General features: G+C 37.0%; 1 protein-coding gene across 5 annotated transcripts in view; it reads left to right on the forward strand.

The window, feature by feature from the left end:
* Positions 1–4,609, forward strand: part of MACC1 (MET transcriptional regulator MACC1) — a 227,013-nt gene extending 222,404 nt beyond the window's left edge. For 4 of the 5 annotated variants that reach the window (XM_082693829.1, XM_082693830.1, XM_082693826.1 and 1 more), the window contains one exon: positions 1,342–1,818. In XM_082693829.1, the coding sequence (XP_082549955.1) occupies positions 1,342–1,554 (213 nt within the window). In that variant the 3' untranslated portion in view covers positions 1,555–1,818. Of the gene's footprint in view, positions 1–1,341; positions 1,819–4,255 lie in introns of those variants that run through there. The other variant, XM_082693827.1, reaches the window with a different exon arrangement.
* The last annotated feature ends 11,013 nt before the right edge of the window (positions 4,610–15,622 follow it).

The raw sequence follows: 15,622 nt of genomic DNA on the forward strand, positions 1-15,622 counted from the left end.
ATCTGAGACCATTTGGAATGATGCGCTGTGACCACCTGAACATGATATAACTTTGGTAATCATTTTCCATTTGGTACCTTGCCGAGTCAAACTTCATTAAGAGAGGTGAAGCTATGACTACTTGTGGTTTCTCAGGAATGCCAATTTGGACAAATAACATCAAACTGTCTTTTGGGTTCAATGCCTAGTCTCTTATGTAGATTGAATTGAAATACAACAAAACTCCTTATTTAGGTCTTTCATTCTTTTAATTTCAATTGTAGAGTATATGAGGCTATCAAAGCAGGGTAAAAAAGTATATCCCAAGGCCCTACTTCATGTGATATTACTGTTAATGGAGGCTCTATTTTAAGAGGGCAGCTCTACATAATATTGAGCTCATAGTCTGTGTTCCTGCATTTTGCAAGTGATAAAATCACAAATGAATGAGTTTAGTGAACCCAAATAAATCTTATATTACAAATATTCCAATTATAAGTGCATGGTTCATTTTTTCATTTTCTTAGAGAAAATTTATTTTCAGCTGGTTGTGTTTCTGTGTGTGTGTGTGTTCTACAATTTGTCTTGTTTGTTCAGCCTTTGTCTTTATTCTCCCTGAGCCTGGTTGCCTTGGTTACCATTACATACATGCTTGAACATGAAGTTCCTCTTTGACGTACATTTATTTCTATGGAAACAATGATGTCATTGGCACGGGTAGGTGCTCAGGGAAAGCATAAATAAGTATTCAATATTGATCTTTCTTTTGGTCATAAAGTGATTCATTAAATTATTTTCTTTTTAATTAGAGAACTGTATTTTTGCTCTCCTTTTGACTTGATCATGCAGGTACATTTTTCCTTGTTTATAGACTTGCTCAAGTAAAATGACTTACTTAAAGAATTAAATACACCATATAGTTCCTTCTCTGATATGTGGTATCATAAAGCTCACCGCAGATACTATTACAATAAAAGAGTTATTACTTTTACCTTAAAAGGCTCTCAGAGAGTGAGAAATTTATCTCGGTAACATCTCAATGTTATCAAAAAATTGTGCAAGGAATTTTATATTCAGATTAAGGTAATATACAATGTTTAGATGATGGATCAAGAAAAAAAATGGGCCTTACTTATAGTCATTATTTTAAAAACCTCCAGGTTTAGAAATACAGGGATATACGAGGGAAGTGATACTTACTAAAACATTTTTCATGACATTAAGTAAATCCACACATAATTGGTATTCCATTTTTTTTAAATGTCTTAAGAGGCTTTTAAAACTTCTTTTTAAAAAAGCATCTATCTTCTTCTCTGCTTTACTTCCACCCTACTCCAGTCTAATTTTTTTTTTTCTTTGTAGATGATGTGGAAACCTGCCTATGATTTTCTCTATACTTGGGGTGCTCACTATGGAAACAGCTACAGAGACGTGTTACAAGATCTTCAATCAGCTTTGGACAGAATGAAAAATCCTGTGACCAAACAGTGGCGAGACTTAACTGGATCTTTAATACTAATACATTCCTTAGAGTTTTTGAGAGCAACTGCATTCTCAACTTCTGATGAAGTATAAAACTGAAGGGTATGTTCTGGGGAGGAAGGGAGAATGGTAGGGGGAAAATGAGTGTGTGTGTGTGTGTGTGAAAAGAAACTCAGAAAAGTATTACTTATATTTTTCAAGTTTGAAAAAGTATCTTTTCCCTGGTGAAAGCACAGCCTAACACAAAATCCAAAGATAGGTTTTATAATCAAATATGTATTTTTATATATGTTTCAAATGCAAACATTAAGCTGTTCCGTTGTTGCGAGGAAAATAAAGCCCTCTGTCACTTTCAAAGTTATTTTTCATTTATTTAAGTTAAAACAAATGACTATTAGCATAATTACACAGATACCCAGATAAACTAGAGGCTCCCAGGGTAAACACTGGAATTTTACCAGTAGGCAGGTCAAGAGAGAGGAGAAGCAAACACATACTCTGTGGACAGGCACAGGGCTATAAGCTTTCTATATTTGATATCTTTTATATCTCAGTGGAGTGTGCTAACATTCTTCCCATTTTTTATCTGAAGAGACTAAGGATTAGAGAGGACACTCAGGGCTATTTGGCAATGTGAAGTAAGTTTTCTGTCTGCAAAACCTGGTTTTATTTATCTTTCTAAAAACCATAGTACATAGCAAAATAGTAAAAATTAAAAGTGCATATTAAAACTTATAGGGACAGGGTAGCTACTTAATTTTAAGGGAAGCTTGCCGTATTTTTCCAGTCTGTATCCACGAACTGTAGTTTTCACCATCTTTTTCCAGCATTTTGGGACAGAGATAATCCTGCCAAACTTGGACTTTTTTTCAGGATCATAGTGTGGAGTAGTTCTTTAAATCTCAGGGATTTTTATCAGTAATAATTAGTTTTTAGGAAACTGATTTATCACTGTTGAGTGTAGCAGTCTTAACCACCGAAAACACTGATATCTCTGTAGGTGAATGCTCATGTAAACGTGTGTGTGTGTATGTCTGTATGTGTGTGTGTGTGTGTGTGTTTACCAGAGCATTTCATAAAGCTTTTGGAAAACAGAGACTACCCAGTAATTTAGGCCAGTACAAATGCTAACTGCTGGTAGAGTTCACAAAAAGATGTTTTGTGCTTACTCATATGTTAAATCCTTTGGCCATCTGCCAGCGTTATGTTTTGGACAGTCATTTATTTATCGTCACTTAATCAAGAGATAGAATGTGTGTACCTACTTTGAGGCAGGCACATAGATGCTTGGGGTTTACAGAAGAAGAAACAACATGATCCCTGACTTCAGTACTGCCAGGTGACAGAGAGAGACAGATTTAAAACATACAGTTAAAGGTAAAATTGGATCTGTAATAAAAACTGCAAGGGACAGGCTGACAGATATATGGAGAGCCATCACAGGAATCCGAAGGATCAGGCATGTTTGCCCTTGGAAAGAAATGATGAGCCCTAAGGAGGATCAGGCACTGCTTCTGGTCTGGGAGGGTAGAAGAGGTAGGTCCTCATGCAGAAGTTGGGGCTTAGGAGGTTCAGGGAGCCAGTAGAACAGGCCTAAAAGGGAGAAAAAATGAAGGAAGGAAAGACACACCCTCAATGGTAATATGATGAACTGAATAAGAATTTTGTTTGAGGATCCTGAATAAAACATGTCCATTTGGCTAAAAAGTAAAAGCAGAATCTTTTTAGAGCTTTTAATACACCTACCCTGGGGTATTTGTTATGCTGGCAAAGGTAATTTGAATTAGGTTTAAGAACAATCTTTAAGGTTTTCAATATTTATATTTGATAATAAGAGAACATAGCCTGCCCAGGGAGTTATGCACACATTCAAGGACAGAATTTATTTTAGTTGAAAATAAATGCAGAGAGAAGGGGGAAAAAACAACAGTGTGTAAGTTCAGGACACAATCATTTTTAGTGGTGATTTTGCTTTCTTTAGAACATTCTTGGAATCTTATTAACATGTCAGCAAACCAGAGAATTTCGGGAAGCGATAGTACAGAATGAATAACTGGGTTTTTCCAGGCTCCAAGATCTGAGAAGACAGAGACCCTGTTAGCTGATTAGGGGACTAAGATTAAACAAATCACTTCAGGTTTACAGTGCATCATGGATTGTGATTGTGGCTGGGAAGTTTAAAAAGAGTTTAAAAAATGAAAAACATGAGGTCCAACTCTAGGATGAAGCAATGGCTTAAATATTAATGTATACAAAGATATCTTACAGTCTTGCAACAAATCCTTCCCGAAAAATTTTAAACCCGTGTCCAAACATTCTGTTCTTATAAATATATTTTAATATTTTTGTAAATCATTTCTACTTTTCTGAATTTTATATTTTTCTTCGTATAATGGATTTCATACTCAGGAAAGATTAACTCAGTAATCACGAATTGCCTTTAATATTTGGCAGCAAATCAAGGGAATTAATAAGGCACTTAAATCCCATCCGTGACATCATTAAAAACATCAAAAGCCATTAATCTAAAACTTCTTTAAGCATTTTGGAATTGGAAATATCATAGATAGTTCTTTCAGTACCTCAGGCTTTTTCTCTAATGATGCATTAGGACGAGATTTTAGTTCAGTGCTTAGCTTGTAATGTCACAGTTTTTCTATGGAAGCCACAGATTCTCCACTTCCTCTGTTAAAGCCTTACTATGAAGGCCAATTAAGGAAGTGCAGGTGAGAGCAGATGATTAACAGTTCATACCAGTAATGGTCACAGCACGCTTTCATGTCCGGTAATGTAGGAAATACCATATGAAGTTTTGACCTTGAGGATGACTCGACTTCTGGAAGGAGCAGCATTTGCTACATGAATGGATGGCATTGGTCTAAGAAATGTCACTGCCAATGAACAGGTTTGAATATGTGACATGAACATACAATAGAAGGAAAAAGGAAATACCATAGAGTACATTCGAATCATACTATGCTATAAATAGAAGGTTCAGAACTTGAATTTTCATACGATGCTGCTGTCAATTATATTTTCTGTAATTTTTCTTAATGTCTAAGGAATGTTTGAGACAATATAAAGAAAAAGAATATTGAAAAAGTATGTGACTAGAGGCTTTTCTAATTAAAATAGATATTTTTTTCTTCTCATTCTCCCACATAATTTTCCCCTCTTCCGTATGAAGTTGTTTCCCATGTACTGCTGTATACCCTAGTTAGTGAAGTTCCAAAGATCATATATTAGCATTATTCTAGGTTCAGGTAACGCAAAGGCATTCTTCAGAATAAGATGATTGTTGAATGTTGGTTTCTTGCATGCATATTTATTGTCTACAACACAAAATAAAAAGTGATTATATGCACACAGGAAACCTGAATTTGCACAAAGGTAGCATCTGGTGTTTATCTCATATTCAGCATCAAGATTTCACTAAATGTACAGATTTGTGGCTTCTGCATATATTTTTTACATTGACTTTCTCTTTATGTATATCTAGGCTTATGTAATCTAGAAGGTTTTAAACATAACAGCTTTGCAATTCTGAATAATAGTGTCAGTTCATATATGAGGGAGTGAGGATGGGGAATCAGTACTGGATAATAATTTGTAACATCAAAGCAGAGAATCCCAGAGCAAGCTCTGCTGTTGTAGTAGTGAATACAACAAGAATGGCTTCTTCTGCAAAATAGGAGTCTAGAGTGGAGAGCTGTGGCTTAAATCTTTGCCTGTTACGTCCTAAGAGACCTTTGACCTGTCGCCCAGCCTCCCTGGGCTTTGGTTTTCCCACCCATAAAACAAAGGGCTTGAACTAGGTAACCTCAAAGTTCCCCATGGGTTTAAATGTCAATGAGTATTTAATGAGTAGGATATTTCATGGTCTTTTTTATTTGTTTGACTATGCAGGAAGAGAATGTGAACTAAGATTAATAATACTAATCATCTACATCAAAATAATGTCCTCTCTGTGTGAGGCAAAGCACACATAGCACATACACACGAACATTCTAAGCACTTTACAGCACTTCCCACGATTACTCACAGACCCTAGTGAAAATGCTTTGCAATGTGTATGGTTTTGAACAGCTGCAAACTATCCAACTCTTCAAATCAACTAGACAATGGTGCAGGAGGGTTGCTTAGAAGGGCAGCAGCAGCTTTACGAGCAGTGACCCAAAGCACACTGCCAGACATGCTCCAATCTCCCTGCAAGGCCTTAGACCAGGCAATGTCTCCTGCAGGAAATCTCCAATTTCAGCAGCAGCAAAATCCCCTGGAGGGCTGGCTGGTACACAGATTGTTGGGCCCCACCCCCAAATTCCTGATTTAGCAGGTCTGTGGTGGTACCCAATAAGCTGCATTTCTGCTAAGTTCCCATGTGATGCAGATGCTGCTGATCCAGGGACCCCACTTTGAGAACCACTGAACTACAGTTTCCCTCCTTTCTCTAGAAATGAAAGAATCTTTGTTAAGCCAGAAAAACTTGCTTTTAGATAAACAAATTTTTGTGTTGTTCCATCAGAGAAATCATTTTTCTTTTTTCTTTTTTTTCTTTTTTAAATTTTTTATTTTTTATAAACATATATGTTTATCCCTAGGGGTACAGGTCTGTGAATCGCCTGTACTCACCAAAGCACATACCCTCCCCAATGTCCATAACCCCACCCCCCTTCTCCCAACCCCCCTCCCCCCAGCAACCCTCAGTTTGTTTTGTAAGATTAAGAGTCACTTATGGTTTGTCTCCCTCCCAATCCCATCTTGTTTCATTGACTCTTCTCCTACCCACTTAAGCCCCCATGTTGCATCACCACTTCCTCATATCAGGGAGATCATATGATAGTTGTCTTTCTCTGCTTGACTTATTTCGCTAAGCATGATACGCTCTAGTTCCATCCATGTTGTCGCAAATGGCAAGATTTCATTTCTTTTGATGGCTGTATAGTATTCCATTGTGTATATATACCACATCTTCTTGATCCATTCATCTGTTGATGGACATCACGTTATATGGTAGCTCCACTTATTTATATTCAGCGAACTTTTCACAGTGAGTTAATGCAAACCTTATTATTTCAAAATGATAATTTTGATTGGAAAGCTAATTGAAATAATTGAGTACTCTGCATCTTGTTTGAAACATAACATTTGAGGTAAAATAGATTAATAATTTGAGATTAGTAATTAATAATTGAAATTATTAATTTCAGTGTAACTATAAAACAGTTTTAAGATGATTTTGCAGGGTGCCTGGGTGGCTCAGTGGGTTAAAGCCTCTGCCTTCAGCTCAGGTCATGATCCCAGGGTTCTGGGAACCATGAACCATCTATATGTCTCACTTTCTTTGCAGAATTAGAGTATGATTATAGGCACTTGTTAAATAAGGTAACCAGATGTTCTCTTTCCAATGAGTAGTTCCACACTTAAATGGAAGGAGACTCTGAGAAGGGTGATGAACTGGCCAATTCACTTAAACATTATGTATTATAGCTCATCCTCTGCCATCATTTCCGTTTTAAATTGTTCCTCTTTGAGTAACTATGAGGATCTATGACTATTTTTTTTTTCTGTTTGTAGAGATATTTGAGACTGTCCTTTTGTGCCTGGAAGCAGATTTTTAAATGTTCCTCATATTTAAGTCTACATTCGAACCATGGAGTGTACTGGGACCTTTAGCATATCCATTTAAGTATTTGTTTTTAAATTTTTTTAAAAGATTTTATTTATTTATTTGACAGAGAGAGATCACAAGCAGGCAGAGAGGCAGGCAGAGAGAGAGAGAGGAGGAAGCAGGCTTCCTGCTGAGCAGAGAGCCCGATGCGGGACTTGATCCCAGGACCCTGAGATCATGACCTGAGCTGAAGGCAGCGGCTTAACCCACTTAGCCACCCAGGCGCCCCCATTTAAGTATTTTTAATACTTAAAAATCAAAGTTTAGTCAAAAATCAAATCAAAGTTTTATTTATACTGGTTCTGCCAAGCTCAGTCTTTTAAACAGACCTCAGAATTGACAAATTTGGTGTAAGGTTGATCTTACACATATTAGGTTAAATGGCATAATAGAATTAGCCAAGAAACTCCTTAGAAAAATTCATTTTGTGGGAGGAAAATACACATTTTTTACTCCCAGGAAACAGGTACTCAGTGCTTACCCAGGCACCTTACATCACAGAGGTAAAGAAGGAAAGTGAAGGGGAGATTTAGAAGAGTTCGATTATAGTCTAAGAAAAGGAGTCTGTTCAGGGACAATGGAAACTGTCTTCCTCTCTTTGTGGTGTGTGTGTGTGTGTGTGTTTAAATGGAAAGTATCTCAGTTCTTTCTCCTTATTTGATCAATAATAAGTTAAAAATTAACTGATGCTTGGTTTTCTCCAAGATAGATTTCACACTGCTTCAGACTGCTCTTCAAAACAACTAAGAAAGTTCAGCTAAAGCAAACACAGCAGCCCTATGTTAAGACTGTCGCTTTGCAGGCTATCAGGAACTGGTGTCAGAAAACCCGTTTCAAACTGGCTTAAGCACAAAGAATTTATTGTCCCCCACATCTGAAAACAATAGGGTAGTTTCAAGCATTACTGGATTCGGGGCTTGAAGGATGGGATCAGATTGCTTCTTTCTCCCACCTCTCTGCCTTTGATTACATCGGTTTCATTCGTGGGCTCCACGAAAACAGGCTAGCCGGTCCGGGCTGTCCTCTCAGGGTTCAAGTAGGCTGCAGAACCTCCAGCCAAACATTTCCGGTGTTCCAGATTCAGGCTGTTTCAGCTTTGTCAGCTTGGCTAAACCAAACTGAGTTTCCCAGAATTCTCACTGAATATTTCCGGTTAAGGTTGGTCTGAAGTGAAATCTGGGAACTATCTAGGTCACAGTAGAGCACACGGTGACTCTTGCAGGAGGATTTGGTTCAGGGCCCCCAGCAGACCCTGACTCCATTAGTTGGAGGGATGCAGGTCAGCGGGTAGCTGCCTGGCCTGCAGCTCTGGTTTCCCTCAGTTGTCTTTCTTTCCCATCGCCAAATCCTGGCCAGGTGTGCCTGCCAGTCGACAGCGAGAGAACTACTTATGTGGGTTACACTCAGCAGTGAGGCTGCAGATTTGGAGTCAGTGAGAAAGAAGCATAGGTGCCAGTGACCGGCAAAAGGATCTAGTTGTGTCTGCTGTTCCCCGGTCCGTGTCCATCTTTTTCTTCCGGCCTGACCTATGATTTCAGGCTCAGCACCAGGACAGAAGAAAGGAGCCAACCAAGACTGTGACCAGCTCTCACAAATGTGGAAGATCAGATAATCACAATAAACCCTCAGGGCCCATCATTGATGATGGCTCTGCTTTTCTGAGCAAACACTGAGCAATAAGGACAAAAGAGTATTTCCCGCTAACCTTCCAAGAATGGCCCCTCTGATTGGACCAATTTAGATGGTGCTCATCTCTCAAAAATCATGGAGAGCTATAATCAATGGTCCTCTGATTGGCCACAACTGGTCGCAGGCTCCTCTTTTGACAACGCAACCAGAGCGAGCGCCAGGTTTGGGAGTCACTGATCACCAGGTGAAATCGAGTTGTTTTGGGAAACGGAAGGAGATGAATGTTGGGGAGGCCACCAGCAATTTTCCACCAAAAAGGTGAGGAGAGATTAACCTCTGTGCTATTCCACAAAACAGGAGAACTTTCTCCCTGAGGTGTAATTCCCGAGGCTAGTCGTCCGAGTCCTTCTTACGAGGCTGGGTAATGGGCCTGCTTCTCTACACTTCTGCACTAAATCAGAGGCTAGGTAAATGGAATTTCACCTACAATATCCATCCTCCGCATACCACTTTCTAAATTGCTGATGACATGACAGAGCCGTCTAAAACCCCATGGAGACTACAGGGTCACTGGACCCAGGAGATCCAGGGGCAAATCTTCTCTTACTTCTAATTCTTCACTCTTTTTTTTTTTTTTTTTTTTTTTTTTAGATTTCATTTATTTATTTGAGAGAGAGACAGTGAGAGAGAACATGAGCAAGGAGAAGGTCAGAGGGAGAAGCAGACTCCCCATGGAGCTGGGAGCCCGATGTGGGACTCGATCCCGGGACTCCAGGATCATGACCTGAGCCGAAGGCAGTTGTCCAACAAACTGAGCCACCCAGGCGCCCCTAATTCTTCACTCTTAAAGTAGAACCCGTCACCTAATGAAATCACTTCACCTGCTGCCAGAAAGAAGCTAGATAGAGGGATAAAGGAGTTCCCAGAATGACTAATTGATAGGACCATAAAGTTAGGATAGAGTGGCATTGCCTGCCAGTGAAAAACAGCATGGCAAAATCTTTTGAATATTCTCTGAAGGCAGTTATGAAAGCAAGCCCAAGGTCAGTGGTATTTCTCGCTTTCTCAGCCATCTGACTTTTCAATGGAGATTTTTATCTCCTCTTTTGAATCATTAGTAACTTCTAAATACTGCCCAAGGGGAAGGTAGAACGGCTGTATGAACAAGGTGAATTAGGTGATTCCAAGACATCGGTAAAAAATAGGGCCAAATGAAAGAAGTATGCTGACAAAGGTGGTGTGTTTGTTGGTTTGTTCTACAGACATACCAGCTTTTAAAAAGATCATTCACATGATCATACAGTTCACCCTAATTCATCTTTAGGAGCCCATAAACATTTTCTTGGTATATAGTTTCTGTTTAAAACGTGTTCAGTTATATTCAGTTTGCTCTGTGTGGAGAAATTCTCTTCAGGAGGGAATGTATTTTTCTGTTTTTCAGGGTGGAGAGGAATACTGTGGGTTGTAGCAAAATAAGAGATTAACAGTCAAGGTTGTTTGTGAGAAGACTAGGAGAGAGGACTTGACGTTACATTTCGAAAGCCATTTTTACGAGGTTTCTTTCACTGATAGTCTGGAAGAAAAAAAATCTAAAACCTCCCTTGAACACTCCTAGAGAACCTTTGTGTTTCTTTCCATTTTCATTGCCGAGAAGATTACTGCGTGCTTAAGGATGAATCCAAGTTTCCAAGTGAGAGCTGCAAATACGCTGCAAGTAATTAATCCACCCGCTCTGGGTTCCTGCCTCCAGAAAGGTTCTAAGTGTATCCTTAATGAGAGCTCTATTTTGACCACATGGCATATTCTGTATTTATCTACTAGAAAACTGTATTAATTTCCTAGCACTGCCATGACAAAGTACCACTGACTGGGTGGCTTAAACAACAGAAACTTATTTTCTCTCAATTCTGGAGGCCAGATCAAAGTTTTGGCAGCTTTGGTTTCTTCTAGGACCATGATGGAAGGATCTGTTCCAGGCTTCTGTCCTGGCTTGGAGATGATCATCTTCTCCTTATGTCTTCATAGGGTTTTACCCGGGTGCATTTGTCCGTGTCCCAATCTCTTAAGAATGCAAATCATAATTAGATCAAGGCCCACCTTGGTGACCTGATTTTAATTTAATTACCTATGAAAGACCTTATCACCAAATACAGTTACACGGCTAGGTACTGTGGGTTAAGACTTCAACATATGAATTAGGGGGCGCAGTTAGCTCATAACAAAAAGGATTTGGTCAGTTTTTGTTATTTGCTAAAATAAAAAAACATTTTGTTTTTTATTTGCTAAAATCAACTATTTTGTTCAAATGCATTTTTTCTTTAAATAGTTTTTAAATTTATTTTTTATTTTAATTCCAATATAGGTAACATACAGTGTAATATTAGTTTCAGGTGTATGATATAGTGATTTGACTGTTTTATACATTACTCAGTAAACATCATGATTAAATGTACATGATTAAGTATGCATAGGATAATCTTAATTCCCTTCACCTATTTTACCCATCCTCCCACCTACCTCCCTTCTGGTAACCATCAATTTGTTCTCTAGAGTTAAGAGTCTCTTTCTTGGTCTGTCTCTTTTTTTACTTTGTTCCATTTGTTTAGTTTCTTAAATTCCACATATGAGTGAAATTATATGGTATTTGTCTTTCTCTGACTGACTTATTTTGCTTAACACTATACTTTCCAGTTCCATCTGTGTTGTTGCAAATACCAGGATTTCATTCTTTTTATGGCTGAATAATGTTGGGGTATATATCACATGGGATATATATATCACATCTTCTTTACCCATCCATCCATTGTTGGACACTTGGGCTGGTTCCATAACTTGGCTTTATTGTAAATAATGCTGCTATAAACCTAGGGGTACATATATCCTTTTGATTTATTGTTTTTTTTTTATTCTTTGAGTAAATATCTAGGAGTACAATTACTAGAATGTATAGTAGGTCTATTTTTAATTTTTTCAGAACCTCCATACTGTTTACTAAACTGACTGCACCAGTTTGCATTCCCAGCAACAGTGCAAGAGAATTCCTTTTTCTCCACTTCCTCACCAGCATTTGTTGTTTCTTGTGTTTTTGATTTTAGCCATTCTGACAGGTGTGATGTACTATTTCATTGTAGTTGGGATTTGTATTTCCCTGATGATGAGGGATGTTGAGTGCTTTTTCATGTCAGTTGGCCATCTGGTTGTCTTCTTTGGAAAAATATCTGTTTATGTTTTCTGCCCATTTTTTAATTACATTATTTGTTCTTTGGGTATCCAGTTGTATAAGTTCTTTACATATTTTGAATACTACTTCTTTATCAGAGATGTCATTTGCAGTCAGTAGGTTGCCTTTTAGCTTTATTGATTGTTTCCTTCACCGTGCAGAAGTTTTTATTTTGATGTAGTCCCAAAAGTTGATTTTTGCTTATATTCCTCTTCCTTTAGCAGATATATCTAGATAGATGTTGGTATGGCCAGTGTCAGAGAAATTACTGCCTATGTTCTCATCCAGGATTTTTATGGTTTCAGGTCTCATATTCAGGTCTTTAATCCGTTTTGAGTTTTTTGTTTTTTTGTTTTGGTGTGAGAAAGTGGTCCAGTTTCATTCTTTTGCATATAGCTGTCCAGTTTTCCTGGAAAATAACACCATTTATTGAAGAGACTCTGTTTCCCCATTGCATATTCTTACCTCTTTTGTTGATCTAATGTTTATACTGTTATGATTGCTACAGCTTTGTAATATAACTTTAAGTCTGGAATTGGATATGTCCAGTTTTGGTTTTCTTTCTCAAGATTGTTTTGTCCATTTCGGGTCTTTTACTGTTCCATACAAGTTTTAGGATGATTTGTTCTAGTTCTTTGAAAAATGCTGTTGGTATTTTGATAGGGATTGCATTAATCTCTAAATTACTTTGGATAACGTGGACATTTTGACAGTATTAATTCTTCCAATCTATGAGCATGGATTACCTTTCCATTTGTTCGTGTCATCTTCATTTTCTTCATCAGTGTCTTATAGTTTTCAGAGTACAGGTCTTTCACTTCTTTGGTTAAATTTATTCCTAGACATTTTATTATTTTTGGTGAAATTGTAAATGGGATTGTTTTCTTAATTTCTCTTTCTGTTGCCTCATTATTAGTGTATAGAAAGGCAATGGATTTCTGTACATTGGTTTTATATCCTGTGACTTTACTGAATTCATCTATCAGTTCTAATAGTTTTTTGGTGGAATCTTCATGGTTTTCTATATAGTATCATGTCATTGGCAAATAGTGGGTTTTACTTATTCCTTACCAAACTGGATGCCTTTTATTCCTTTTTCTTCTTTGATTTCCATGACTAGCACTTCAGTACTATATTGAATAAAAGTGATGAGAGTAGACATGTTGTTCTTGTCCCTAAGGGAAACGTTCTCAGCTTTTCCCCATTGAGCATAATGTTCACATGGGTTTTTCATATGAGGACCTTATTATGTTGAGGTATGTTCCCTCTAAACCTGCTTTGTTGAGGGTGTTTTCATGAATGGTTATTATACTTTGTCAAATGCTTTTTCTGAATCTATTAAAATGATTGTATGTTTTTTCCCTTATTGATGGGATATATTGCATTGACTGATTTGCAAATATTGAACCACCCTGCATCCCAGGAATAAATCCCACTTGATCATGGTTAATAATTTTTTTTAATATATTGTTGGATTCAGAGTGCTAATATTATGTTAAGGATTTTTGCATCTGTGTTCATCAGAGATATTGGGGCTCTCTTGTAGTATCTTTATTTTGTTTTGGTATCAGGGTTATGCTGGTCTCATGGAATGAATTTGGATGTTTTCTTCCTTCTATTTTTTGGAATAGTTTGAGAAGAATAGGTATTGATTAATCAATCAATCAATCAATGCATTCATTCATTCATTCATTCACTTATTGGCATTACTTCTTTAAATATTTGGTAGAATTGGCCTTGAAGCCATGTGATCCTGGACTTTTGCTTGATGGGAGTTTTTTGATTAATGATTAATTTCATTGCTGGTAACCAGTCTGTTTGATTTTCTGTTTCTTCCTGATTAAATTTTGGGAGGCTATGTTTCTAGTAACATCTAGGTTTTCATAGGTTGTCCAGTAACTTCTAGGTTGTCCAATTTGTTGGCATATAATTTTTCATAATATTCTCTTATAATCCATTGTATTTCTGTGGTATTAATTCTGATTTTGTTTGAGTCCTCTCTCTTTCTCTCTCTCTCTCTTTTTTTAGTAAGTGTGGCTATCGGTTTTGTTGATCTTTTCAAAGAAGCAGCTCCTTCTTTCACTGATCTATTGTTTTTTTAATTTCTGTTTCACTTATTTGTGCTGTAATCTTCATTATTTCCTTTTTAATACTGGTTTTAGATTTTGTCTGTTCTTCTTTTTCTAGCTCCTTTACGTGTACAATTAAGTTGTTCATTTGAGACTTTTCTTGCTTCTCAAGGAAAGTCTCAAATGAGACTCAAGGGCCTGTATTGCTATAAACTTCCCTCTTAGAACAGCTTTTGGTGATCCCCAAAATTTTGGATTATTGTGTTTTCATTTTCATTTGTTTCCATGTATTTTTTAATTTCCTCATTGATCATTTCTTTTAAACATTCATGGCTTAGGAGCATGTTATTTAATCTCCATGTATTTGTGCTCCTTCCAGATTTTTTTCTTGTGGTTGATCTGTAGCTTTGTAGCATTGTGGTCTGAAAAGATGCATGGAATGACTTTGATCTTTTTGAGTTTGTTGAAACTTGTTTTGTGGACTAATATATGATCTATTCTAGAGAATGTTACATGTGCACTTAAGAAGAATATGTTTTCGATTGAACATTCTGAATATATCTGTTAAATCCATCTGCTCCAATGTGTCATACAAAACCATTATATCCTTGTTGTTTTTCTGTTTGGATGATCTGTCCATTGAGGTAAGTGGGGTATTAAAGTCCCCTGCTGTTATTTTACTACTGTTAATCAACAGTCTTTTATCAACGGTTTTTTTATCAGTTGTTAATCAACAATTTCCTCTATATTTGTTGTTAACTCATTTAAGTATTTGGATGCTTCCATGTTGAGTGTGTATATTTTTATAATTGTTAGATCTTCATGTTGGATTAACCCCTTAATGATGATAGGTGTTCTTCTTTGTCTCTTGCTACCATCTTTGCTTAAAGTCTATTTTGTCCAATATAAGTATTGTTACTACAGCTTTCTTTTCACATCCCTTTGCATGATAAATTGCTTCTCCTTCCCTTCACTTTCAATTTGCACATGTTCTTAGTTTTGGAATGAGCCTCTCTTTTAGTCAGTATATATGTAGGTCTTGTGTTTGTTTGTTTGTTTGTTTTTTATCCATTCTTTTACCCTAAGTCTTTTAATTGGGGCATTTAGTCCATTTACATGTAAAGTAACTGTATTTTTTGCCATTTTGTTACTCGTTATAGGTTGTTTTTGTAGTTTTTCTCCATTCCTTTCTTCTCTTGTGACTAGTTAGCTTTCTTTAGTGATCTACTTGGATTCTTTCTCTTTATTTTTTGCATATCTATTACTGGTTTTCGATTTGTGGTTACCATTCAGTTTGTGTATAACATCTTCTGCATGTAGCAATCTATATTAAATTGATAGTGGTCACATGTTTGAATCCATTCTTTACTCCTTTCCTCCCCACATTTTAGGTATATGGTGTCATACTTCTCATCCATTTATTTTATGAGCCCTTGCCTGATTTTTACATATATACTTATTTTTACTGCTTTTGGGCTTCCCACTTTCCTCAATATTGCTTATGGTCTCTCCTTTCTACTAACAGAGTTCCCTTTAACATTTCTTGTAGGGCTGGTTTAGTGGTCATGAATTCCT

This window comes from Mustela nivalis (genome assembly GCF_964662115.1).
Source record: "Mustela nivalis genome assembly, chromosome: 12".
NCBI lineage: Eukaryota > Metazoa > Chordata > Mammalia > Carnivora > Mustelidae > Mustela > Mustela nivalis.